General features: G+C 56.1%; 2 protein-coding genes and 1 long non-coding RNA gene across 7 annotated transcripts in view; 2 read left to right on the forward strand and 1 right to left on the reverse strand.

Moving 5' to 3' along the window:
* GAS6 (growth arrest specific 6) overlaps nucleotides 1–4,494 on the reverse strand; it is a 32,114-nt gene extending 27,620 nt beyond the window's left edge. Inside the window, exons 1-2 of one of the 2 annotated variants that reach the window (XM_047756030.1) lie at nucleotides 4,235–4,494; nucleotides 3,798–3,964 (exon numbers count right to left, since the gene is read on the reverse strand). In XM_047756030.1, the coding sequence (XP_047611986.1) occupies nucleotides 3,798–3,964; nucleotides 4,235–4,316 (249 nt within the window). In that variant the 5' untranslated portion in view covers nucleotides 4,317–4,494. The remainder of the gene's footprint in view (nucleotides 1–3,797; nucleotides 3,965–4,234) is intronic. The other variant, XM_047756031.1, reaches the window with a different exon arrangement.
* A 51-nt stretch (nucleotides 4,495–4,545) lies between these two features.
* Nucleotides 4,546–18,160, forward strand: LOC125113371 (uncharacterized). Its single transcript, XM_047756033.1, has 5 exons — nucleotides 4,546–4,729; nucleotides 6,456–6,573; nucleotides 11,189–11,254; nucleotides 15,548–15,646; nucleotides 16,009–18,160. Exons 2-5 carry the CDS (start codon nucleotides 6,456–6,458, stop codon nucleotides 16,395–16,397), a joined length of 672 nt encoding a protein of 223 aa, XP_047611989.1. The 5' UTR covers nucleotides 4,546–4,729; the 3' UTR covers nucleotides 16,398–18,160.
* A 95-nt stretch (nucleotides 18,161–18,255) lies between these two features.
* Nucleotides 18,256–23,963, forward strand: LOC125113374 (uncharacterized). Of its 4 annotated transcripts, XR_007131432.1 has the most exons (4): nucleotides 18,259–19,554; nucleotides 20,660–21,783; nucleotides 22,583–22,718; nucleotides 23,870–23,963. It is a non-coding gene; the product is annotated as an uncharacterized LOC125113374 (long non-coding RNA). The 4 variants fall into 4 exon arrangements; XR_007131431.1 differs by lacking the exon at nucleotides 23,870–23,963 and adding an exon at nucleotides 22,908–22,938 and having other exon boundaries at nucleotides 18,256–21,783; XR_007131430.1 differs by lacking the exon at nucleotides 23,870–23,963 and adding an exon at nucleotides 23,177–23,752 and having other exon boundaries at nucleotides 18,257–21,783.
* The last annotated feature ends 556 nt before the right edge of the window (nucleotides 23,964–24,519 follow it).

A 24,519-nucleotide genomic window follows, 5' to 3' on the forward strand; every position in this document is an offset into this window, starting at 1 on the left:
CGCCGTGAGGGGCTGGTCCGCTCCTCCGTGGACCCCAACGTGGCAGAAAGGAGTGTGGGCAGGTGTGGGTATGCCTCTGAGTGTCTACTGGGGGCCGCGGGGCAGGTGGGCCGAGGCTATCCTAGAGGTTGCTGGGGGTGACGAGGTCCCCTTCTCCCCCTCCTGCTGGGACCTGACTTCCGTCCCCCAGGAGACCCCTTCGGCCCCTCCACAAGGAGAGACCGGAGGAGGGGCTTTCACCTCCCTGGGGAAGCCCCTCCCCACGCCGTCCCCAGGCGGGGTCTCAGGGAGACAGGTGTCCTGAAGCCAGGGCGGCTCAAGACAAGGCTGGCAGCACCATGGGGCACCCAAACCGACTGCACCCCGCAAACCCTCCTGGGTCGAGAACTGTCACCGCCATGGGGCCCCACATCTGAGGACGGGGCGGTCATGGGTAGAGGTGGGGGCATGGGGAGTGGGCCAGCAAGGTCGGAGGTCAGGCTGGGGCGGGGCAGCCACCGAGTTGCTGGGAATACTGCGAAGACTGTTCGGTTTGCATCTCAAATGACCCAAGGGGAGGGGTCGAGGACGAGGACCTGGACCTGGAATTCTTCCCGGTGCGGGGAGCTGGTGGACCGTGGCCGTGCCGCAGGTCGGTCTGGCTAAGTCTCTCGTCCAGAATCCCTTCCGGGAGCCAAGGGTGACTAGGGAGCTCGCCTGCCCTAAAGGACTGAAGAGGAAGGTGAGTCTGCTGGGACGGCGCCCAGGGTACTGAACACACGCCAGCGGCCAGCACTGGGAAAGGCCAGGAAGAGGGCGGAACAATGTGAAAGAAAACAAGATAAGGGGAACCTAATCACTGCTCGGGACGGGAGGGCAGGGCCTCTGCCACGGCCGGGACACTCCCTCGGCAGAAAGAATGTGGAGGAGACCACCTGCCCCAGGAGGGAGGCGGGAGGGACGCCTTGGTCAGGAAGACCCCAGGGCCCTGCTTTCTAGCCCACGTGTGCCATGGCCCCAGGAATCGGGAAGGTGCCCACGGCTACCTGCTCGACGGAGCTCTGAAGGTCAGGGACCTCCGTCCCCACAGGGGAAGCGGTGCAGTTGGAACAATCCACAGGCAGGAAGGCCTGGAGCACATCCAGCACACAGAGCTGTTCCCCAGCACAGCCTCCAAATTCCAGGAAGCGCCTGCAGCCCGGAGAGCCGCTCCAGGCTCCAGGTGCCCCAGCCGCCAGCTCTGCACACCCCAGACCCCGGGGGCGGTGGCAAACGGGAGTGGCCGTGCAGCCTCCTCTGCCAGCAGCAAGGAGTGGGGTCCATGCTCCACCAGGCGTGTGGCTGCAACCAGCCAGACACGGGGGACATGTGGGCCACTCGGGATCTGCCCCAGAGGTGGCTCCAGCCAGGGAGGGCTGGCTTTCCCTACCAGCACCCCCTTGAGCTGTCCAGCGGGTCGTGGCTCAGAGAATGCTGATTCCAAGGCCTCCTCGTCACACACCAGGATGCTGGCGGGAGGTCCTGGGGACTTCCTGAACTAAGGGCAGGGCTCCTCTTACTGGGTCACATGCACAGATGCTCAAAAAAACACTGGAAAGCAAGGAACGAAGGTTTCCAAGGAGAGCCCCACCCTGTGGAGCCCAGAGGGCGGGTGGGCCGTTTCTCAGGACCTACTCATTCAGAAGCGCTGCTTTTCCAAAGGTGTGGCAGCAGGGAGCATCCGGAGGGTCTCCCAGGCCGAAAGTGAGGGAGGGGCACCTGGGGACACCTGGTCAGCCCCCAGATCACCAACCCTGGTCCTAACCCCACCCCGACCACCGCCTCAGCCCAACCGGCTCCTCCCAGCATTCCACTGCCTCTCAAAGAAAAGAAAGACACACCAAGGCCCAAGTCCACACAAAAAAGCAAGTGGTCTACACAGGACGCGAGGCGTGGGTTAAAATGAAGGACGTGCATCCCAGATGCCAGCCAGGGGAGACGCAGAAGCGGCTGGTCTACCTTGGGAAGCTGGCAGATGGAGGAAAAGCTGCGGGTGCGGTGGGGACGGGAGGAGGACAAATCTTGGAAAATTACGGCCCTCTGATGGACCAGCCAACTGTGGGAGGACAGTGCCCCCACCTGGGAAGGGAGGGGTCAGGACACTGCAGGGCCGTGCAAGGTCCCTGCACCGGCAAGGCGGGCGCATTACACACGCAGGCTGTGGGCATGACCTTCTGTTTTTCGTCTTCATTTCATATATTTGTGGTTAAGTTATAATTAAAACATAAAGGACGGCAACACTCGGGGAAGGGTGACACAGCAATTAGTGTGACACAGTGATTAGTGCCCAGTATGTCCAGGCAACAAGGCCTTTCTGCCCTCGACAAGCAGGGTCTGGGGCAGGGCTGGAGTGGGCGGTGGCCTCATTGCCCTCAAGTCTTGTCACCTGCAAGCCCTGTCCCACTCTCTGGACAAGCAGACGCTCGGGGCAGGTAGCCGGGCTGGCAAGCACTGCACCCGTCACACAACCCCCCGAGCTGGGCAGTGACCCCAGGTGGCCAGCCTGCCCCTGGCACCTTTGGAAAGGCTCTGGGGATGAGTTTCTCTGGGCTGCCAGGACTGATCGTTAAAGAAATGGGGCAACAGGCCAGGAGAGACGGGCAGAACCGCTCCTTCCTGCAAGGTTAAGCAAGCAAGCAAGGGCAGTGTCTCCGTAGAGGCACCTATCACAGCTCAGCCAGAGGGAACAGCAGAGCCAGACGCTGCCTATACAGCTTGTTTCAGAAAGGGGACCTTGGGACTGTCCAGCCAACTGCTCAGAAATGCGAGTCCAAGTAAAAACAATGGCATGTGACGTTTATTTCACCCCAGAAGAATTTTCCAAAAAAAAATTCCGGTAGAACCAAACACAGCTATGAAATCCCCCTGAAATCCCGGCCTAAGGTGACACTACCTCCCACCTCTACCCTCCTACCTTCCCAAGTCATTTGCCTGAAACAGATACACCCCCCAGGTCCCACCAGGCACAACCACCACCCACGTTCTAAAGCAACACACCCCTTCCCTAAGGTGGCACAGCTCGCATGCCATGCATGGGTTGCTTTCTGCAGGGGCCTCGGATATCCTCCAAGGACGTTATTCACAGAAATATTCCCGGAGCCAGCACGTGGGGCTCCTGAAGCCACCAGCTGCTTCCAAGAGCCACCTTGCTGCAGGCAATTCCAGCCCTCACATCTTTCCGCCTAAGAGCCCAGCCCCTTCTCGCTAAGGAGGAGGGGAGGGATGGAGCCGTTCTGGCTTTTAAACCATTTCTTTCTTTTACGTTTTAAAACAGACTCTGCTGCGTTCTGGCGGAGCTGTCATATTACTGCACGTTTCCTTTAAGTGGCTGCCTTCGGAGGCTGCGGAGGGAGCCAACTGCAGGGCGTCCGCAGGGCCCCACGCAGACATCTGCCACTCCTCCCCCAGTCAGCCGGGGCTCCCGGCGTCACCAGGGGAACTGGGGCTCCGGAGGAGGCTTGACGGGGGGCCAGGCCCGACACCCCCGGCCCCGGCCCTTTCACGGCGCCTGAACGCCCCCCTCTTTAAGGGCTCGGGGTGTGCCCCGCAGCGGGCGGACGTGAGCAGACTCTGGGAAGGGAAGTCCGCCGTGCGGAGGAACCTCAGGACTCCCCACCAGTGCGCGCACGGACGTGTGTGCCCAGAATTGCGGTGCTGCAGGGACAGCGCTCTGGGGGACCCGGCTGCCCAAACGCTCGGCGGGGCCGTCCCGCCCGCCGCAGAAGCCCGAGCGCCGCGGCGCACCTCACCGCCCCTCGCGCCCCGCCCGGGGCGCTCACCGTCTCGGGGTCGTTCTCGAACACCTCCCGGGCCTCCTCCTGGCTGCACAGCTCCTCGATGCACTCCCTCTCCAGGTGGCCCTGCTTGGCCTCCTCGAAGACCTGGTAGGCGCGGCGCTGCCTGGGCCTCAGGAACTGCGCCGCCTCGCGCGCCCGCAGCATCACGGCTTCCCGGACGCGGGCGGGAGGGCCGAGCGGGGAGAAGCGGGGGAGCGGGGAGAGAGCAGGGACACGCCGTCAACGCGGCCCGCACGCTCGGTCCCCCTGACCGGCTGCGGGCCCCGGGATGCGGCGCTGGCGGGGCCGAGGCGCTCGGGGTCGCATCGCCCCGGCCGGGGTGCGGGCACTCGGGCTCCCTCGCCCCGGGGGTGGCGGAGTGTTGGGGGGGTGGGGGGTCTCCCCGCCCAGCCCGCGCTGCGGACCCGCGCGGTACTCACTGGGCGCGGACTCGGAGGCCAGCAGGATCAGCAGCAGCGCGGTGCCCAGGGCGGCGGCGGGCCCAGGCGGCGGCGGCGGCATGGCGGGGCCGGGGACGAGGACAGGGGACGGGGACTGGGGGCTGAGACGGGGGCCGGGAGCCGGGCGCGAGCGGTCAGAGCGCCCCGGGGGCGGTGGCGAGCCGCGGGCGCCGCGGGGCGGTGGCTCCGGTCATCCTGTGCAGGCGGCTCTGAAGGTCACATCCCGGCGGCAGCACCTCGGCGCTCGCGCGGGCCTGGGCGGGGGCGGCGGGGGCGGGGGCGGGGCGGGGCAGGCGCCGCCGCGGCCGCCGGGCCGAGCCGGTTTTCTCCCGGAAGATCAAAGCGCGGAGGGGAAGCCGGTGGTGGAGACACGGGACTCCACCCGCTGGCTGCCTCGCCCGCGAGTTTCCCCCAGTCGGCCGAAAGGTTCTTCCACCCGGACGGTGTGAAAGCGAAGAGGTAGCAACCGGACAGGTACAGCTGGCCACTTAGCGAATTTAAACCTCTTTCCATCCCGCTGCCCCTCCCAAATTTACCGCATCCTCTTTGGTGTCTTCATTCTAGGACACACTTTCTAAGACTTAACACCCACCGAAGAAAATATAAATTGAAGTCAAACCGAGTCGGGGGTCCAGGGAGCGAGATTAAATTCTTTGCTTTTGTAATCTGTTTTCTAGAATGATGATGCTGAAAAACTTGAGGTTTCCCAGTAGATATTTAAACTGAAAATATTTTGCTTGTTCTCGGAGACCAAGACTTTCTGTCTCTCGTCCCAGAATATTTCGCAAAGTCACAGGCAAAAACCACACAAACAAGCAAAACCAAAGCACAGCAGACCACTCACGGGACCGAAGCAGGCAGCGAGCCCTGCACCGCGGGAAGGGGCCTGCACCCCGCACCCTGGGGAGCCCTGCTCCGGAAGCCCCGCCCCCAACGTGAAGATGAAAGGGACAGCGAGCCCCCCCCCCTCGCCTCCGCCCCAACAGGGGTGGTCATTTTGCTTGGTGGGCTTGGCGCCCAGAGTCCGCACCTGTTTCTCCCCGCCTTCCCTTGTGGGAGAAAGAAAAGGCGCTGCTGGTAGAGTCTTTGGGGTCCTAAGTTTGAAGGTGGAATTAGTGAGCATTAATATGTTAAAATCAGGGAAAGGGACCTTCTCCTACAGAGAGAATTAACATTTTAATGGTAAAGTCCTCCGCACCTCACTCCTGTTGGAACTAGTTACCAGGCACTCCCTGGTCAGCTGGCCACTCAGGTGCCCATAGACTTCAAGGCAGCTGCACACGCCAGGGCGCCTACACCGAGTACTGACCGCACTGATCCTCAGGCTTGTCCTTAAGGAGCAGCACTGGTTTCAGAAATTTGGGTGAGGCAAAAAATTCTTTCGTCAGCATTTACATCAGATCTTTAATTGGCGGCACTTAAGGAGTTCTGGGTTCCAAGTCAGCAGCCCGTGGATACATTTCAAGAAGTGTGTGAACTTCCAGAAACCGTTGCTGCGTAGTTTGTGTGTTTGGAGAAGAGAGTTTGTAGCGTTCATGCAGTTCTCAGAGTTTGATCCCAGCTTTTCTAGGTCCCCCGGGGAGGGTATGCATTGGGTGTGGACTCACTGCTTCAGGTGACTCCCACTGGACAGAGCCTTTCAGGTCCCCTGATCTGTTAGCTTGGACCTCGGTCCCCTTCCCCATAATTCCCACTCACCCCTTCTGCTATTGGCTCCCAGTGGTCACAGCACCTCCCGTTACAAAGAGACTGGGTTTAAAAAAATGCCTTCACACACACCTGCTCATAACTGCAGAAGGCAGAAGGCATTGCTGGGCAGTGGAGGGTGCCTGGCCAAGCCTGGTTACTAAAGCAGAAAATTTACTCTGAGACAGAAACAGAAAACAGGTAAGAAACAATTTGGATAATATTTTCCCAAACTGGGAAGAGCTGTCAGGCACTGCGTTACCGACCCTGCAACGGCAGTGATGAAGGAGGCAGTTCAAATCTACGAAGACCAGGTGGACCCGGGGCAGTGGGCGCCTTAGATGGCAGGTGGCCCCTCTTGTTGGGATAAACCGGGATGGAGTGTGGAGGTGGGGTGGAGTGGGAGGGTGGGACACGAGGTGTGCTGGGAAATGAACTGTGCGTTTTCCCTTCTCTCACCACATCTGTTGGGATGATTTCAAGGTAGACCATTCGTTTTGTATCCACTCAATAGATGGGAGTCAAGTACTTGCTGCTTTCTCAAGAGACACTGCTGGGTATTGGTCAAACCAATCATTTGATTTTGTTGACAGCTTTATTGACGCACGATGGAAATGCCATAAACCGCACAGGTACGTTCTGCTCTATCTGTGGGATACGTACATACCTGGGACGCCACCACCGCGATGGAGTTCGGAACCCACCCAGCGCTCAAACGCATTTCCTCATGCCCTTTGGCAGTTCCTTCCTCCTGAGGAAGGTGCCCGTCCCAACCTCTTCCCTGTCCCTAGGCAAAACCACCGACTGGCTTTCTGTCACGGCAGACTCACTTGCATTTTCTGGAATTTTATGTAAAAAATCATACAGTATGTACACTTTTCCATCTGGCGTCTAACCCTAACCCTAACCCTAACACCAGCAGATTTATTTTCAGACTTATCTTCATTGTTGCAGGTACCAATAGTTCATCCCTTTTTTCTTGCTCAGTAGTATTCTATCATCTAGATACGCCGCTGATCTTTCACCTGTTGGTGGACATTTGGCTTATTTCCAGTGAGTGATGGTTAGCAGCAAGTGGCTTTGAACGTTTGTGTTCAAGTTATTGTATGCATGTAAGCTTTCGTTTCTCTTGGTGAAATATTTAGGAGCAAAATGATTGGGCCACATGACGGGTATGTGTTTAACTTTTTAAGAAATGGACAGTTTTGGAAAGTGATTTACCATTTCCCCTTCCCCCCGGCCATGGAAGAGTGTTCAGTTGTTCTGCACCCTCGCCAACACTTGCTGTGGTTCATCTTTTTAATTTTAGCCATTCTCACAGGTGTACAGTGACTTGAGTGTGCACTTTCCTGATAACTAATGCTGTTGAGAAAATTTTAATGTGTTTATTGCCATTCAAATGTGTGTGTGTGTGTGTGTGTATGTATGTATCCTATTTGCAACACCCGAGGCATATGGAAGTTTCCGGGCCAGGGATTGAATCTGAGCTGCAGCTGTGACCTGTGACCTATACCACAGCTATGGCAACACTGTATTCTGAACCCTCTGCACCACAGCTGGAATTCCCAAATGTATTCTGCAGTGAGGTGTCTGTTTAAACTTTCCTATCTTTTTTTTTTTTTTTACTTGGGGTGTTTGCTTTCCCAATTATTATTTGTTGAATTTTAAGTCTTCTTTAAAAATTCTAGATAGAGGTCCTTTATCAGATGTGTGATTTACTTTCTGTATGTGACTTGTTTTTCTGTTCTATTTAAAAGAATGAAAACTCTGGTCTTTCAAAGACTGCCTTCCAGAAGCTTTATATATTTAAGTTTTATATTTTGGACTGTGATTTAGTTTTGAGTTCATCTCTAAATATTTTACATTTTTCATGTTATTGTAAATGTTTCTAATTTAATTTGTGACTGTTTAAAGCTTTGACTTTTGCGTGTTTATCTTTTATCCTACAATTTTAACTAAATTGTTAGTTTCAGAGCTTTTGTGGTAGATTCAGTAGTTTTTACATAGATGACCATGCTGTTTGGAAGTTTATACATTTTTGCTTTCTCCTTTCAAATCTGGGTGCTTCCTCCTTTTTTTTTGACTTTTTGACTTTTTGACTGTCTAGCAACCTCCGTTACAGGGGTCACCAGTGACGGTGGTAGTGGACGTCCTTGCCTTGTTTCTGACCCGAGGAAGAACTAAGCCGGTCTTGCACCGTTAAGCATCGTGTGTAGGATCTTCACAGATCTTTTTATCAAGACGAAGTTCCTTTCAGTGTCTAATTTTCTGTGAATTTTTTTAAAATTTAAGAGTGGACATTGGATTTTGTCACGTAGTTTTTCTGCATCCTTTGAGACAATCGTATGGTTTTTCTTTTCCATTCATTAATGCGTGAGTTAATTCTCAAGTGTTGAACCAACTTTGCGTCCCTGGAATAAACGCCACCTGGTCATGACATGTTGTCCTTTTAAATCATTGTTGGATTCAGTTTGCATGTGTTTTGCTTCCATGTTTTTGAGAGCGTTTCCTTGTCTTGTATCATCTCCGTCCGGTTTGGTGCCCAGAAATGCTGGCCTCGTGGAATGAGTTGGTGTTTTCTTCTCTTCAGTTTAATGGAAGAGTTTGTTGTATTTGTGCTATTTTTTCCTCAAATGATTGGCAAAACTCATCAGTGATACCATACGGACCTGGAGTGTTCTTTGTGGGTAGGATTTAAGCCATAAATTCCATTTCTTTAATAGATAAAAAGTTATTCAGGCTATCTATTTCTTTGGGAGTGAGCTTTAGAAATTTGTGTCTTTAAAAAGTTTGCCCAGGAGTTCCCATTGTGGTTCAGCCAATTAAATGTCCGACTAGTATCCATGAGGATGCAGGTTTGATCCCTGGCCTCTCTCAGTGGATTAAGGATCTGGCTTTGTCATGAGCTGTGGTGTAGGTTGCAGATGTGGCTGTAGGCTGACAGCTGTCACTCCAATTCGACCCCTCGCCTGGGAACTTCCATATGCTGCAGGTGTAGCCATAAAAAGAGAAAGAAAAAAAAGTGTGTCCATTTCATCTAAGTTGTTGAATATATTGGCATAAGGTTGATCATAATATTCCTCTAATATCTGTAGCTCTGTGGTGAGGACACCTTTCTCATTTTTGGTATTGATAATTTGTGTCTTTTTTGGTCTAGATCGTTCTGGCCAGAGATTCAACTGTATTATTGATCTCAAATAACCAAATTTGGTTATATTAACATTTTTCTTTTATTTTTCTGTTTCCTATTTTCTGTTTTTAAAAAACGATTGTCTTTGTTTCTGTTTATGTTACATTTCATCTTTTCCTCTTTATCTACTTTCTTAAGTATCTTGAGTAGTTGCTCCTTTGTCGTAACGACATGCGCTGTTGTTTGCCTTAAAATCTGTTTGCCTGTTAATATAACCATGCAAGTTTTTTTGATTAATGTGTTTGTGATGTGTCTTTTCCCATTGTTTTGTCTTTACTCTGTTTGACTCTTTATATTTAAAGTTGCTTCCTTATAGATGGCACGTAGTGAGGGCTTCCTTTTTAAAACCCCTTATGACAGTATCTACCTTTTCATTGAGATGCTTAGACCATTTTCATTTAATATGATTATTAATATGATTCAGTCTAAATCCACTGCTTTGTTATTGTTTTCGATTAGTTCCATCCATTTTTTTCCTTCCCCTTTCTTCTTCTGCCTTCTCATGGATTCATTATAAGTTTTTGTGGTTCAGTTTTATGTCCTTTACTGACACATTATCCATCCTGCTTGTTGCAGGCTTCAGGGCCGCCCTGTGACCTAGGGCTCCCTACCACCCGCAGCAGCGATGCTGCCCGTGCCTCCTGGCTTAGGCAGGTTTGCCTGTGCCCAGGGCTCCCTTCCGTTGCTGCTGTTCCCTCACACTTGGCTTCCGCAGATGTTACAAACCTTACAACACAGTGTATTGTTTCTCCTTTAAACTGTTCTTTTGAAAATATCTAAACAATTAGACACTGTCTTTTTGCTGGCCTACCTCTGCCGTTTCCAGGGCTGCGTGTTCCTTTGAACGGAGGCAGCCCCGATCTGGTGTCATTTCCTTCTGCCTCAGTGAAGTCCCGAAACGCTGTCTTGAGTGCAGGTTTGTTGATGAATCCCGTCGATTTTTCCTTGTCCTTTCTGTCTTTATTTCACTTCCCTTTGGGAAGACTCTTTCTCCCCCCTGGGAATAGAATTCCGAGGCGACCATCCTCCACTCCCTTAATGCTTTAAAGAGGCCACGCCCTGTGTTTTAGCACGTTTCCGGCGAGAAACCCCCACGCATCCTTTTCTTTGCTCCTCTGAACACAATACGTCTTTTTCCTTTGGCTGTTTTTATGACGTTCTCTTTTATCACTGCTTTTTTAAAAAACCCTGAGGATGGCCTTTTGTCCTTTCGTGTGTCTTGTGCTTGGCAATCGTGGAGCTTCTTGCATCGAAGAGTATAGTTTTCATCACATTTAAGGAAATTTCGGCCATCATTTTTCCAGCCCCGTCTTACGTCTCAGTCTCTCCTCTTTCTGGGAACCCTGGCAGCGCCCATGTCTCGTTCCCTGACATTTTCCCGGAGCTAAGTCATGCTTTTTTCACTGTTTTCAGTCTTTTTTCTTTCTGTGTTATTTCGGTATTTTCTATTGCTACGCCTTCAAGTCCCCCGATTGTTCCTTTGCGGTGTCGTTAACCCAGCCAGCGCAACCTTCATCTCAGATGTTGAGTTTTGATCTCCCGAGGTTTCCCTGAAACTGGCTTTGGTGGGGCCAGAGCGAGACACACTCAGGGCGGCTTTCCAGAGCAGGGCCCTGGGCCAGCCTCGCCGAGGCGCCAAGAGCGGGACCCGCGCTCTGGCAGAAGAGACTGGAACCTCCGGGCCGTGGCAACTGCGCGGGTCGTCCCGCCAGTGCTTCGGCCAGTTCTTTCCCGGCCTTGGGAGTTTCCTCCCAGGACTGTGATAATTCTGCTAGGAGGTGAGGGACCCTCCGCAGACCTCGAAGCCCCCTCTCTCACCACCCCCTCAATCTGCAGACCCTGCCTGGACCCCCTTCACACAAGGGAGCCTCAGCAGGGGGAGACCCTGGCAGCAAGCTGAGCAGTCCTGGCCTGGCTTTGCCTGTGTCTTGTCCCTCGGGGTCCCTTTCCCCTGTGCCCGATGTGTCTCGAACACTGTCATTTCATGTATTTGTCTGGTGTTTCCATCGTCTCAGACAGGAAGGTAAATCTGGTCCTCGTTACTCTGTTTTTTCCAGAAGCAGAATTCTCCAGGCCTATGATGATGAAGGGCTTTTTTCCTGACCATGTTTTGCTCCCCACTGGTAGGTATTTCGTGTCTTGTTCACTTGCAGTTTTTAATGATGCAGGATAGAGGGTATCAGAGTTTTAGCAGATGTGAGTTCTTATTTCCACTGTGTCTATTTTTGAGGACGCACTGGGTCACTGTGTAAAGTGTATTTATTACTGTGGGTTATGGTCCAAAGGTTTGAAAAACGCTGCATACCGCAGTGAGTCGGACCCCACTGCACCGAAAGTTCTTTTGTGGAAAAATCCTTCAGGGCCTTCCCTGAGGGTGACCGGGGATGTTCCCAGTGTAAAAGCAAAGGTCCTGGGACCCGGGACCCTCAGCCCAGGGCAGGCCGATGGTCGCCCCCTCCCCCACCCCATCGGGGGCCCTGCGCAGCTTGCGACCTACAAGGGTTTTGTGGGCAGTGTCCACGCGTAAGCTGCTCTGTGTTCTGTTGCTGGGGTTGCCATAGAAACGACACCCATCCCCAGACAAGGCTGGCTACCTAGGCTGGTTAACCCTTCCTTATCTGAAACGGAGCACCTCAGCCTAGCCTGAGGCCTGGGTCCCAGTCCTAGGCCTGGCGAGCTGCAGAGCAGGTGGAGGTGGCAGGGGTGGGGGGGCTGCTTTGCGCTGAGATGCCATTGGCCGCCCCCACGTAGCTCGGCCTTTGGTGAACCGGGACTCCTCAGCCTGCACAGAGGAGCCGAGGCTGTGGGTCCCTGGTCCTGTGGCGGCCACTCAGCTTCCATCCCACTCCCAGCTGGTCTTAGCATCTTTGTTGGATGTGGCTGTTGCTGGACTGGCTACTGCTAAGCAGGTATTAGTTCAGTCCAAAAGCACTCCTGTAACGCTGGTCTGGCAGAAGGGCTGCCGTGGCGCATGGCTCAGCAGAGGGGCCTCGTGAGGGCTGAGGGGCATGGACGGACAGTGACTCTCGGATGACAGTGCCCAAGGCGGATCAGGGGCTGAGACAGGGGTGACCGGGCCACAGCATGAGCCCTGGGCCGTCACCCTCAGTAACTGCTAGGATACCTGCTGTTTTCAGCTCTGGCCATCAGACCAGCGTGGCTGCACATGGGAGCCCCCTGGATGGGTAGCTGAGAAGTCTGGGCCAGCAGTGACCTCGGGGCTCCGGCAACACCGGGCCTCAATGGGACTTGTGCCCCTGCAGTCCTCATGTCCTGCAGGAGTGGCCGGGATGGCACAGCTGCCCTGCTCTCACCTCCGAGGACGCTGCGGGGCTCCCGCTGGAGCTGTGGGACGGGGCTGCTCGGCCCAGTGTGGGAGCTGGGGCCTCGTGCCCAGCCTGGCTGGACGGTGTGGTCGGCAGCCCCCGGTCGGAGCCTTTGTGCTGGAGGCTCAGCTGAATGCACTGCGACAGGGACGTTTACCTTTTTAGAATTTCTGGGTCAGTAACTTTCAGAACTTTTTTTCCTTCTGGCTGATAAAAACACTTGTTAGATATGCTTAGACTGTGTTCAGAAGGTCTCGCGACCCCCCCGTGCTGCGCAAGTGCCTTCGCCCTGCTGCGGCCTCCAGTGGCGTCGGCTCAGAGGGAGCGCGGGGGGCGGGGGGCGATGTCTCTGCCCCTGACTCTCCAGGTGGACTTTTAGCGCTGTCGTTGTGAGAGAGGGACAGGTTCTCCGAAGCCTGGTGGCAATGTTCTTTTTATGCCCAGTTAGCCTCCCAAGTAAGTTTCGTCGGCTGAGTAGCTCTGAACGCACTCCAAGTGGATTTTTGGCAAAGTCGCCATCAAGTCCCCGTCAGCCTCGCTCTGGGGGATCAGCGGTGTCCTCTCCAGGGTGTGCAGGCCGGAGGCCGTCTGGCCAGGGAGGGCCCGGCCTTCTGGGAGTGCCAGTGCCGGGCCTCGGCTGGGTGACTGCCTGGGGACACGTGTCAGGGGACAAGGCAGGTCGCTCCCTGGAGTCTGGGGGAGCTGTTGTGCCCCTGGAGTCTGGGGGAGCTGAGCCTGGGGCCGAGTGGGGGCAGGTGGCCGGGGGGGCAGCCCACCGCTCCCCGTCTGGCAGCCCATCACCGGCTCCATGTCTGAGGGAGAGGTTCTGGGAGTCACCTCTCCGCGGTCAGCTGGAGTGGCCGATCTGTCAGCCCTGCGGGGGCATGACCACGATTTGGTCTGGCCATTCCGCGCCATGTGTAATAACTTATCTCTTATTTCACTACATTTTCTGTTTTTCTGTGTCTTCCGTGTATCTTGTTAACTCACTCCCCACACCTGATGGCTTCTGCCTTCATGGCACAGGCTGCCAGCCTCCTCTTGGCATCCCGACTCCATGGAGCCCCTTTCTCCCTGTCTGTTTTCTTATCTTCACAGCAGGATCGGGAATTTTCACCCAGTGCAGCAAAGGCCTGTTTCATCCTGGAACTTGCTGCTCCGTCTAAAGCAGCTGGAGGATCTTTGATGCCAACAAAATTCCATGTGGCCAGACAAGGCCTGTCCTCCACCTGGGGCGGGGTGAGCCTGTGTGGCCAGCACACCTGTTTAAGGACTTACCTGGAGGGAGGGGGTCCTGGCCACAAGCGAGCAGTCAGGCTGCTGACGGCAGGTGGTGGGGGTGGGGGTGGGGCACCCTGGGGGGCACCCTGCTCTCAGTGCCCCAGGTGAGCGGCCAGGAAGATCCGCGTCAACAGGAGGGCGTTCCAGGAGCTTGGCTCGGACGCCCTGCTGAGGGCTCGCGCACCTGTCCCGTGCTGCTTTCCAGGTCAGGAAGCCCCAGGCTGTCACCCATTCCGTCTTCCCAAGACTCCAGGGCAGAGTTTTGCGGACGGGAGCAATAAAACACACCAGTTGGGAGCTCCTGTTGTAGCTCAGTAGGTTAAGAACCTGACTGGTACCCATGAGGATGCGGGTTTGATCCCTGGCCTCCCTTAGTGGGTTAAAGGATACAGCGTTGCTGTGAGCCATTGTGTAGGTTGCGGACGGGGCTTGGGTCCTGCATTGCTGTGGCTGTGGTGTAGGCTGGCAGTTGTAACTGATTCAACCCCTAACCTGGGAACTTCCACATGCCACAGGCAAGGCCCTTAAAAAACAAAACAAAACAACAACAACAAAAACCATCACTTGCTTCAGAGCCCGAGGGGCCCAGCCCAGGGACACAGCCTGTGCGCAACAGGCACCCCTACAAAGGCGGCTCAGCTGTCAAAGCTGTGACCAAGACCCGACTGTTCTGCCTGGATAGAAACAGGAGGGCGCGCCCGCCGGGAACGTGTGCGCCCACTGGCAACGCGTGCGCCTGGCTCAGGGGGCAGCTTAGTGCTGCCGTTTGCTGCCCGCTGCCCTGGCCTTCCTCCCAACCCCACCCCACCTCCAGCTTCTGTATCCCGGCCTCGTCAGGTCAGGCCTCTCCCACCTCCAGCGCCCCCCCCCCCCCAGGCTTCTCTTCTGGTGCTGGAGGTTGGGGCCGCAGACCCTCTTGGACGTGTCTGCAGAGCGGCGGCTGCCGGAGCCCATCTGTGTGCGGGGCCTCGTGGGCCGTCACCTGCCTGGGGCCCACGTGGGCAGTGGTTGCCTGTGCAAGGGGAGGGGACACTCCATTTTTCCTCTATTCATACGTTTCGGCACCTGCCTCACCCTTTCCAGTGAGCGTGTGTTACTGTTATCACGAGTGTGGGAATAGCAGCTGGTGGCGAGGCCCCTGGGGGGCAGCCCTGGTGCAAAGAGGACCTTTCATACTCAGGAAGGGAGGGCTGAGCAGGTGACAGGGGACAGCACTGAGACCAGCCGCTCCACGGGGACCAGGCTTTGTGCATGCGATGAGGTGCCTTCTGGGGCTGCCTCTGCTGGGCGCGTGCAGGTGCGATGGGAGCAGGCGCGTCGGACCAGAGAGGCCTGGTTTCAGAGGTAATTGGGGCTGCTTGTTGGGCTGGATTACTGGATTCCTTTTATTGGCAATGGCTGTCAGGGTCTTTGAAAAGTCACATAACTTAGTTTATTACTTAGGCAACTATGCCGAGGTCCGTCTTAGGCGGCGGACTGTCCCTGAAGACGGAGGCGGCTCATGGAGTTTCACGCGAGGAGCCGGCCACCCGGCCTTCTCTGGGGAAGGCGCTGCGTGAGCACAGAGCCTGACGGGGGCGCTGGAGGTCGTCCTCTCAGGGTCCTGGGAGCGGGGGCCACGCCCTGCCCCCGCCTGGGCCCCAGTTCCCACTTCTGTGCACCATGTACAGACATGCCGTCAAGTGTCGCTGATGGCGCCGGCACAGCTGGAGCCACCTTCCTTTTTGGGGGGGGAGATTTCTTGGCTCCTCACCAGAAAAGGTCTGAAAACTTAGCGCGTGAGTTTGGGGCTTGACTCTGTACCCACAGGACACTTGGCTGAAGTGAAGAAGCTCCCTGATGGGCGTGCGGGAGGTGACAGCGTGACGGGGAGGGACTTGCCACGGGCACGCCGGCCAAATCTCCGAGGTGGGGGCACTTTCCTCAGTGTGGACGGTGATTTCCTCTCTGAAGAGGCCATTGTGGGGTCCGAACGCAGAGGTGTCAGGCAGCGTTTCGCAGGCCTGGTCTCTCCCAGTGAAACTCCACGTCAGCGTGTCTCCTGTGGGGACAGCCCCTTAGTGTGTGGGAGGTGTTGTGTGTGGTGACAGCCCCTTGGGGGGGGGCGGCGTGGAGGGTCCCCCTGGCACCGCTGGGCCTCACAGATGGCCTGCTTGTAGAACAATTCTTTATTTGGTGTTTAACGGAGAACAGTCACATTCCTGTTGAAATGTCTGTTTGGGAGCCAAGAATAGACCCTTAGGCCGTTGCATCTGTAACATGCATTCCAGGTGCCGCAGATGGATTTGGTCACGCTCTTAGACTCCACGGTGGGCGGCCACCCACCTCTGCTGCCTGGTGCACCGGCTCAGGGCGCCGGGACCTCGAGCTGGGCCTCCTGGAGCCGGGCAGGCCGATGTGGGCTGAGAATGGCCCTCACCCATGCGCACACCCAGCCTGGCCCCATACCCTGAGACCCCTCGGGGCAGGAGAGCCTGTGATCCCCCAGGCCGGCCTGTCTCCCCGGAATCCGTCAGGAGAGTCTTGGGCCTTAAATGTGGAGGCAACTTCATGGCACAGGCCGGCGTCGCCCCCTCCATTCTCAGGCAGCCCCGTGTCCCCACACTTCCCTCCGGGGGATGCTCTGGTGTTTCGTCGCTCCCCCACCCGCAGCTTGTAAGGCCCAAGGTCAGACCCCCTCCACCCCTGCAGCTCGGGAAGCCCAAGGTTGCCATCCGCCTGCACGGCCACGTGGAGATTCCTCAGGAGCTGCTGGTCTTCCTCGGGGGGCCCAGCCTCCTGTTAACTGCCCAGGGTGAGTGGGAAGCATGGTCGGACTTTGCCAGGACGGTGCTGGGGGCAGGCAGTGAGGACGGCAGCGCAGGGAGGGCCTGGGCCACTGGGAGTGCCGAGGCCTCTCCTCCTCTGGGCTGTTGGGGGCCGGCAGTGCGCCGTCGTATGTCTCCCGGAAATGGAGCCTCTTCTTCAGCTTTTGGTCGAAAGAGGCGGGTGGGCATTGCCAGATCCCTGCCTTCAGAGGGCCCGGAGCCACGACTTGCTGGCCCCAAAGGCACGGAGGTGGGTCAGTGCGGCCAAGAAGAGGTAACCTCGCTCAAGGATTTAACCAAAGAGGGTTTACAGCCGCTGCCCACGTGCACCCCAGACAGCTGGCCTTGGGGGGTGCAGGATTCCTCTTCCTCCCCCGTCCCCTCTCCCTCCCCTGCTCCTCGTGCTCGCAGAGGAATCCAGCTCCCCTCCGAGGCCTGGAGGGCAGACCCCCTGTTTGCTGCCCCTCATCGAGGACTGGGGAAATGCAACGGATACAGGCACACTTCGTTTCAGGCAGCAGGACCGTGCATGTAAGTCAAGTGCCTCTTTGTAAATCAGGGGACTCCAGATTCAACGAACTGCGCTAATTTTTATGAAACTCAGGCTGAAGACGATGCCTCGTTACTGTCACTGTTGTTCCCATGTAAGGACCCTGGCGGTGCATTTCTGTGTAGATTCAGGAAAAAGGCCCCTTTACAGAGGAGCGGCTTGGAGCACTTGACCAGCCAAGCCTCCTGCAGGTGCTGGAAGCACAAGACCCACCGTGACACTGAGGCAGCAGTGGGGTGGGCTTTTGCGTTTTGAACACTTGTCGTTCTTTTGCTTTTATTTGCATTTTACACACGAGAGGTGTGAGGCTCAGAGAGGGCGAGCACCTTGCCTGGAGTCGGAGTCAGAAGTGGTGGAACTGAGTTTGAATCCAGTTCTGTGGGGGTCCCGGTTTCTCCGGCCTTCTTGCCATCAGGGGGTGGGCTGCTGTCCCCGTTCATGTTGAGGCACGTCCTCGCCGCTGCTGGGAACCGTGTCCTGCCCCAGTCCAGGATGTGGTTGGACGCTGCTGTCCTAGGGGCTGAAGGTCACTCAAGTTCCCTGGACGGGAGTGACAAGAGACCACGCCTCTCGTGTGGCCTTTAGTTAATTCAGAGTGGACAGCCGGCACCCCTGCATTTTCCAGAGTGTTCCATCACTGAATTGAGACCCCCGCCCCCCCTCACCTGGCTATAACCACGCCCCTCCCCCAGCCCCGTCTGGTGGGTTGGCTCCTCCTGGACCTCATAGCACAGGACGCAGGGCACTGTCCTTTGTGACGGGCCTGCTGGCTCGGCTGGCATTTCGGGGTCACCCCACCGCTGCGCCTGCAGAGCTTCTTTCCTCTTGATGGCTGAAGACCGTTCCACGCTCTGTCTTTTCATCTACAGAGGGCGTTTGGCTTGTTTCCACTTTTAGCACCTGTGACGATGCCACTGAACGGAGGTGTCTTCAGTGTGTTTTCCTGTATGTGCCTGTGTTTGTTTTCAGTTAATAGCTAATTTCTTGTCAGAAGTGAATTTTGAAAATATTATCAATGCCTTTGTTTCTATTCCATTAAATCCAATAAAATTAAATTACAATAAATTTTCTTTTTGATAAAAATAAAGTATTTTAATTTTTTTATAAGTTTTAATATACCTGCTTTTCAGTTTTTCACTGTCTTTCTCAAATACATTTTACATTCCAGGAAAACCGTTACAAACACACCTGAGGTCGTGGCTCCAGAGTATACAGTTTCCCTTTTGTCTCAGGCCCGATGTGGCTTGGCCAGCGCTGGTCACTGCCTGGGGCAGGGGCAGTGGGGCAGGCCTGGCTCGTTGTCGCAGTGAATCATCGTCACAGTGTCGGCTGTAACTGCAGAGTCGCCTCCGTCCTGTGTGCCGTGTCCGCAGAGAGCTTTTCTGGGTGTGCTCGCAGCGCCCGCCTGCGCCCCTGGCTTCAAGCTGAGCGTGGGGGGTGGGGGTGGTCCCGGCGGTGCCCCCTTTCTGCGTCCGTTCTCCCCCCGCCCCAGGGGCATGTGCTCAGTGACACCCCCTCCTCCGGCGTCCACCACGCGTGCAGTCCTGGGAAGTGGCGGGCAGTGGGCCCGATCCCTGTCCCCTGACAGCCTCTGTGAATTCGGGCCCCCCCCCCACAGCAGCTTGGCCTTGACCCCAGCCCACAACGTGACAGAGGAGGGACGGGAATCCAGGCATCTGTGACATCAAGGTGCATGCTGTCCAGACACAGCTTGGTGCTCTGGCCGTGGGGACCGGGGCAGCCCCCAGGCTGTTCCCCTGGCCCCGTGGCCTCTGTCCACGCCGACAGCCCTGGTCTGTGTCTGTTCACGTTTGTGGCCCCTCCAGGGCCCTGGCCCGCGCCTGCCAGTTCAGAGGCTCTGTTTGGGAAGCTGCTGTTGGAGTTTGTTTGGGGTCACACCTGTCCTCTGGGGCTGCAGAGGTCGGGTCTCGACCCTACCCAAGTCTCTATTTGATGCCTGAGATTTGGACCAAATGAGACAGAGCAAGTGGGTAAAGGGAGCGTTTGACCTTTGCTGCCACTTCAAGGAGCCGGGGAGAAAAAATGGGGTTTAAAGTGAGGAAAACGGCTTCAAAGTCTCACAGCCTGTGTGGCCCGTGGCCTGGCCCCGGGCCAGCTGTGTTCCCCCAATGGTGACACAGTCACAGGCCGACCGTTCAGCCACTAACACTTCGAGATGGCCCCGGGCTCTCCTAGCCTTGCCAAAAGGAGACCAGGCTCTCGGGCCAAGGGGGAGATGTGAAACGCCTGCGGCCGCGGAGGAAAGGCTTTTGTCCAGCCCGGCTTATCTGATCTCCCAGCTTGTAGTTCTGTGTTGTCAAAACAGGCTGCTTCCTGTTACACAAGCGAGCTGCTGAGCGTGGGGGCTGCCGGCTTGGCGCAAGCCCAGTGCAGCGGGGGTGGTGGCCCTCCGTCCCTGCTGGGTTTGGATCGTGGAGAAGCCCGCGTGAGGGACCCAGGTGAGCTGGGCAAGCAGATCCTTCCACGGCCTGGCCTTGCCCTCTGGCCGTGTGGCCTGCACTGTGTCACTTTGCTCCTAAACTCTCCAGCGGGGGGAGCAGCAGGAAGGCGAGGCTGAGACACAAGTGGGGGAGATGCCGAGCGTGGGCTTCGGTGGGGCCCGGGTTAGACGGGAGCAGAGGCTGCATGTCTGACGGCATGGGGATCCCCACTTCATGTGGGGAAGGTGTGCACCCAGCACGTGGTCACCGTCACCTCCGTGACATGAGAGCGGGAAACGGGAGCCCAGCTGGGCTGTGGGGTCAGCGGGTGAGAGGCTCATGGCCGGCGGGGGGACGCCCTCGGTGGGGATTCAGACACGCGGCAGAGCCGGTGTGCCACCAGCCCAGGACCCATCGCTGAGGCAGGGAGGCAGGCGCGGCTGGCCTTGTTATGTCTACACCCCACCCACTTCCTCATGGGGTTATTTTAAGCCAGTCCCAGACGTCGTATTACTTCATCCATAAATACTTATGAGGGTATTTCTAAAAGTTAGATAAGAACTAAAAAAGCCCCACAAAACCACAGTTCCATCTTTGCAGCTGAAATAATTGGCAGTGCTTCCTCCAAATTGTCAGATATCAGTGTTCCGATTTCCCGGTTGTCTCTTAATATTTAAAGCAGCCAGTTCTGCAGTATTTTTCCTCTCTGGCCCAGGCTCCCGGCTGGGCACGGGGAGGGCGTCAGGGAAGGGGCTCAGGCCGTCGTCCGGAGCGTTTGCAGGAGGTGCACCTGTGGTGGTGGGGCTGGGGACAGGGCCTGGGAGCCCCAGGGCACCCGGAATCTGGTCACCCCCAAAGTGAGCGGTGTGTGACGAAGAGAAGGATGGCCTTCCCCCCGGGGGACCCGCGTGCCCCAGTGCAGCGGCCATGCGGAGACTGCGGGTCTGGAGGGGCTGGGACCCCGCAGGGGGTCTTGGCCGCTCTCCTGGGACTCAGTCTTTATGGGAGGCGTTCTGACATGGAGCCGCTGCCACTTGGAAGCCTCTCTTCCCCGGGGTCTGTGAGCCCTCCTGCCCACCCGCCCCCACCACTGACCTTGCCCCCCGGTCAAACTTGCCCTTAGCCTGGGAACTGAATCCCACGATGGAGAAGCTGGTTTGGGCAGAAAGGAACTTGGCAGGTTCTGACTACCGGTGAACTCCGGGGGGTGTGTCCCCAGCCCTGGCCTGGCATGGAGGCCACGTTTCAGGGGGACGTAGCACAACACAGAAGTCCTGACTACAGCTCTGGAGGCCAGAAGTGCAGAACAAACGTGTCCGGGGCTTCCTTCCTCTCCTCCAGGTAGAACCACTCCTGCCTTTTCCAGCTTCCACAGGCACCTGTGTCCTGAGCTGAGGTGCCTTCCTGTCTGCAAACCAGCGCCTCTGGGTGTCTCTCTGGCTCGGACCCTCCAGCCTCCCTCCTTCCCTACCAGACCCTCGGGGTTCGCCCTTCCTCCCCAAACCCTCTGCTCAATCTCGTCCAGTCTCTTTTGCTGCGAGGTGACAGTCGCCCAGCCTGGGGCCTCGGTGTGGCTGTCTCAGGGAGCTGTCACTCCGCAGCCACAAACACCACACAATGTTGTGTCAAGTGGTCGGAGACACGCCCAAGGTGGACGCGGCTCCTCCGGTGGTGGCTGCGATTCGGTGTACCGTTCAGGTAAACCTTTGTGTCGTCAGCCCAGGAAGGTACGAAAGAAAAGCTGCTAGTTGGGGTAAGTAGCTTTTTAGACACACCTCAGGTGCTGGAGCTGCTCTGCTGCCCGTAGTCCGTCTCCGCCCGAAACAGTGCTTTGCTTCACTTCCAGAGTCTGAGCGGGAATCGCCTGTGCGGGGTGAGGTGGGGGGCGGATCTGGGGGCTCGGGTCACACGATGGCTGCCATCACCTCTCCCGGGCTGGGGGGCAGTTTTGAGAGAGCTGGGAGCTGTCAGCTGTGCCCTGGGGTTCGCTAACCCTAACCCTCCCCCAGGGGGTGGCAGACGCCCTGCTGCTTCCTCTCCAGGGCTGAACTCGCTGGGGCCCGTTCTCAACCCCCGCTCTCTCCCTGGCTTCTCGCATCATTCACTGATTGGATCAGCATTGATATTGTCTTCCGGGAACGGTGGAAGATGAGGAGACAGGCGCAAAAAATACAAATGTGAATGTTGTGCCTTTCTCAAAGAGCTTCCCTTCTCCATTGGGCAGATCTCAGCCAGCGAATTATGCAGGTAAATGCACAGACACACCTGGAACGCAGGCCCGGATGCTGGTGTGAGAAGCTGGAGTCAGGGAGGCGGCCCTCCTCCTGCTTTGTGGGGGGAGAGCCTGGGGAGGAGGGGCCCCAACGGTGAAGGTGGGCGAGGGCATGTGTGATGCCCCCCGTGGCATGACCGACCCCCCCACACACCCCCCGGCTGGAGGGCTGGGGTCCGGGGAGGGTGCCTGGGCCCCACCCTGGGGGCTCTGCAGGCCCTGCCGGGAGACGCGTTCGCTGTCCAGCAGCAGAGGGAGGCGCTGTGTGTGAGTCTGGCAGGAGATGACTCGGGGGGTGGTGGGGGCCGCGGGCGGGCACAGGGCTTCAAGGCTGCCGGGGGATAAAATCGTAGGTGCCGGGAAGAGCCCAAGGGAGTCAAACCGACTGGGCCTGAGGGAGTTGGGAGAGGTTTGGGGGGAGAAGGGGTGGGGTGTGCATCCTGACGGATGCCGTGTTCACCAGTGGTCAAGGAGGGGCCTTTAAACCCCCAGGGAGGTGTCGAGGGGGAGTCTGGCCCAGGGAAATAGAGGTGGGGTCACCGCGTTCCTTCAGCCACCGAGAGCTTAGACCCCAAACAAAGCCTGCTGCTGAGCTGGAGGTAGTGGGTGTCGTGGCCTGAATGAGTGTGACCTGCGACCCCTGTCATATGCTGACACCCTCCGCCTGCCCATGTGATGTGTCTGGGGCTTTGCAAGTGACTAGAGTTAGATGTGGTCACGAGGGCAGGCCCAGGGTGGGGTCAGTGCCCTCAGAGTCTGTTTCTGCTCCTGCAGACACCAGGGGGCGGCTGGCTGGGACCTGGGACCAGGAGGCAGCTGGCTGGGACCCCGGAGGCTCCCCACCGGAACCTGACCTTCCCTGACCTCAGGCTTCCAGCCTCCAGCAGGGGAGCAGCAAAGCCTGTCACTTGTAAGCTGCCTGGTCAGGGCGTTGGGCTGCAGTGGCCCCCACAAAGGCCGTAGTTTGTCTAGTGTTTGTTGAATTTTGTCAGATTTTTTTCTATACATCTGTTAAAATGATCTTAGGAATTAAGCTTTTATCCTGTAATCTTGTAAATGACAAAACGACTTTTTTTTTTTGTCTTTTTATCTTTTCTAGGGCCGCTCCTGCGGCATATGGAGGTTCCCAGGCTAGGGTCCAATCTGAGCTGTAGCCACCAGCCTACACGAGAGCCACAGCAACGCGGGATCTGAGCCGCGTCTGCAACCTACACCACAGCTGCCGGCAATGCTGGATCCTTCACCCACTGAGCAAGGGCAGGGACCGAACCCTCAACCTCATGGTTCCTAGTCGGATTTGTTAACCACTGCACCACGACGGGAACTCCACAACTTGACCTTTGATTGAAGCTTTTGCTTTACACTCAGTTGTAAAAAGTAGCAGAGCGATTCCTGTGCCATTTACCTGGTTTCTGCTCGGCATTCACACTGGAAGAAGGTCCCCTAGGACACCAGCAGCACCAGGATTCAGAACTGCCGGCAACACAAGGATCCTGGCTCTTGCCTGCTTTCAGTCACACTCCTGCACCTTGATGTGGTTTTAAATGTTGTGTCCAGAACTTCCTCTTGTCACCTTTGGAAGGACTGGTCACCGGGCACTGCTGTCACTGCCAGGAACCTGTTCTTTTCTCTGTTCTTTGCATGTTATGAAAATTACCTCCTTGTCAGGTGTATGGAATCCCCCCCCCCAATTTTTCCTTTATTCCTCATGTTTATTTCAAAAGCCTACTTGGGTGAGAGACTGTTCAGTTTGTAGGTACAATACCAAATGCAAGCTGTAAAGGTATCATCTGAAAACAGAGCTTAGAAAGCATAACACTGTTCGTTGTACCAGGCTTTTTCTCAGTCCTCTGCATTTTGTGACCAAAAAGGTGACTAGATTTTCTTTAAAGCAGTATTCTTCATTTTAAGACTGTAAAAAATGTAAAAATAGGCAAGAATAGAAAAACACTGTGTTCATCTATTAATTTTCTTTATTTTTCCTTCTTTCTTTTTTTTCTTTCTTCTGTTAAATGTAAATCTTCGATTCATCTGAAATGTATTTTAATCCATGGGATGAAGAGTCAAGAGTGGGAATTTTGTTCTACCCAAATGGATGGTTGATCGTCCTAGTATCATTTATTGAATAATTTATCACTTAAATATTTTTTTTGAATCCTCAGTGTTAACCATTATTTGTAAGTGTTGCTACAGCTAATAACTCACAGATGAGGCTTCTGAGATCAAGTTACATAAGTTGATCAAGGTCGCAAAGCTTGAACCGTGTAAAGCCAGAGTCAGTCAGGTTTGCAGGCTCCATGCCTCCCACCCCGTTCTGTTCCCAGCTGGGAACCCCTCATCTGACCTTGAAGCTCCCAGGGCCCTTGGGAGCCATGTCTCCTGGGAGGAGCCACACAGAGTCTCTGGATTCAGGGTCCCGGGCGGCCTTGTAGGCGACTCTGTTCGTGTGGGAATGACCTTGTGGCACTAAGACAGCTAAACGCTCGCGATGACCTAAGGCAGCTCCACCTGCACCAAGTAGGGCCTCATGCCACAGTAGGATTCTGCTGTGAACTTCAGAATCACGTTTTGCTGTTTGAGATGCGCCAGTTGGGCTGAGATGGGAGAAGCTGGAAGAAAGTGAAAGATTTCTGCTTCAGAGAGGAGTTTCCTGGTGGCTGGGACAGTCTTTGTCCCATATTTTTGTGGTGGGAAAAGGATGCTTTGCGAGA

This window comes from Phacochoerus africanus, chromosome 13 (assembly GCF_016906955.1).
Source record: "Phacochoerus africanus isolate WHEZ1 chromosome 13, ROS_Pafr_v1, whole genome shotgun sequence".
Classification (NCBI taxonomy): domain Eukaryota; kingdom Metazoa; phylum Chordata; class Mammalia; order Artiodactyla; family Suidae; genus Phacochoerus; species Phacochoerus africanus.

What these genes read in the sequence shown, in the direction of transcription:
- LOC125113371 (XM_047756033.1), top strand. Translation starts at nt 6,456, where the DNA reads ATGGGAGTCAAGTACTTGCTGCTTTCTCAAGAGACACTGCTGGGTATT. An exon ending in AAATGCCATAAACCGCACAG is followed by an intron (nt 6,574 to 11,188) that starts GTACGTTCTGCT and finishes TGTTTTTTCCAG; the next exon opens with AAGCAGAATTCTCCAGGCCT. An exon ending in CCATGTTTTGCTCCCCACTG is followed by an intron (nt 11,255 to 15,547) that starts GTAGGTATTTCG and finishes CTGTACCCACAG; the next exon opens with GACACTTGGCTGAAGTGAAG.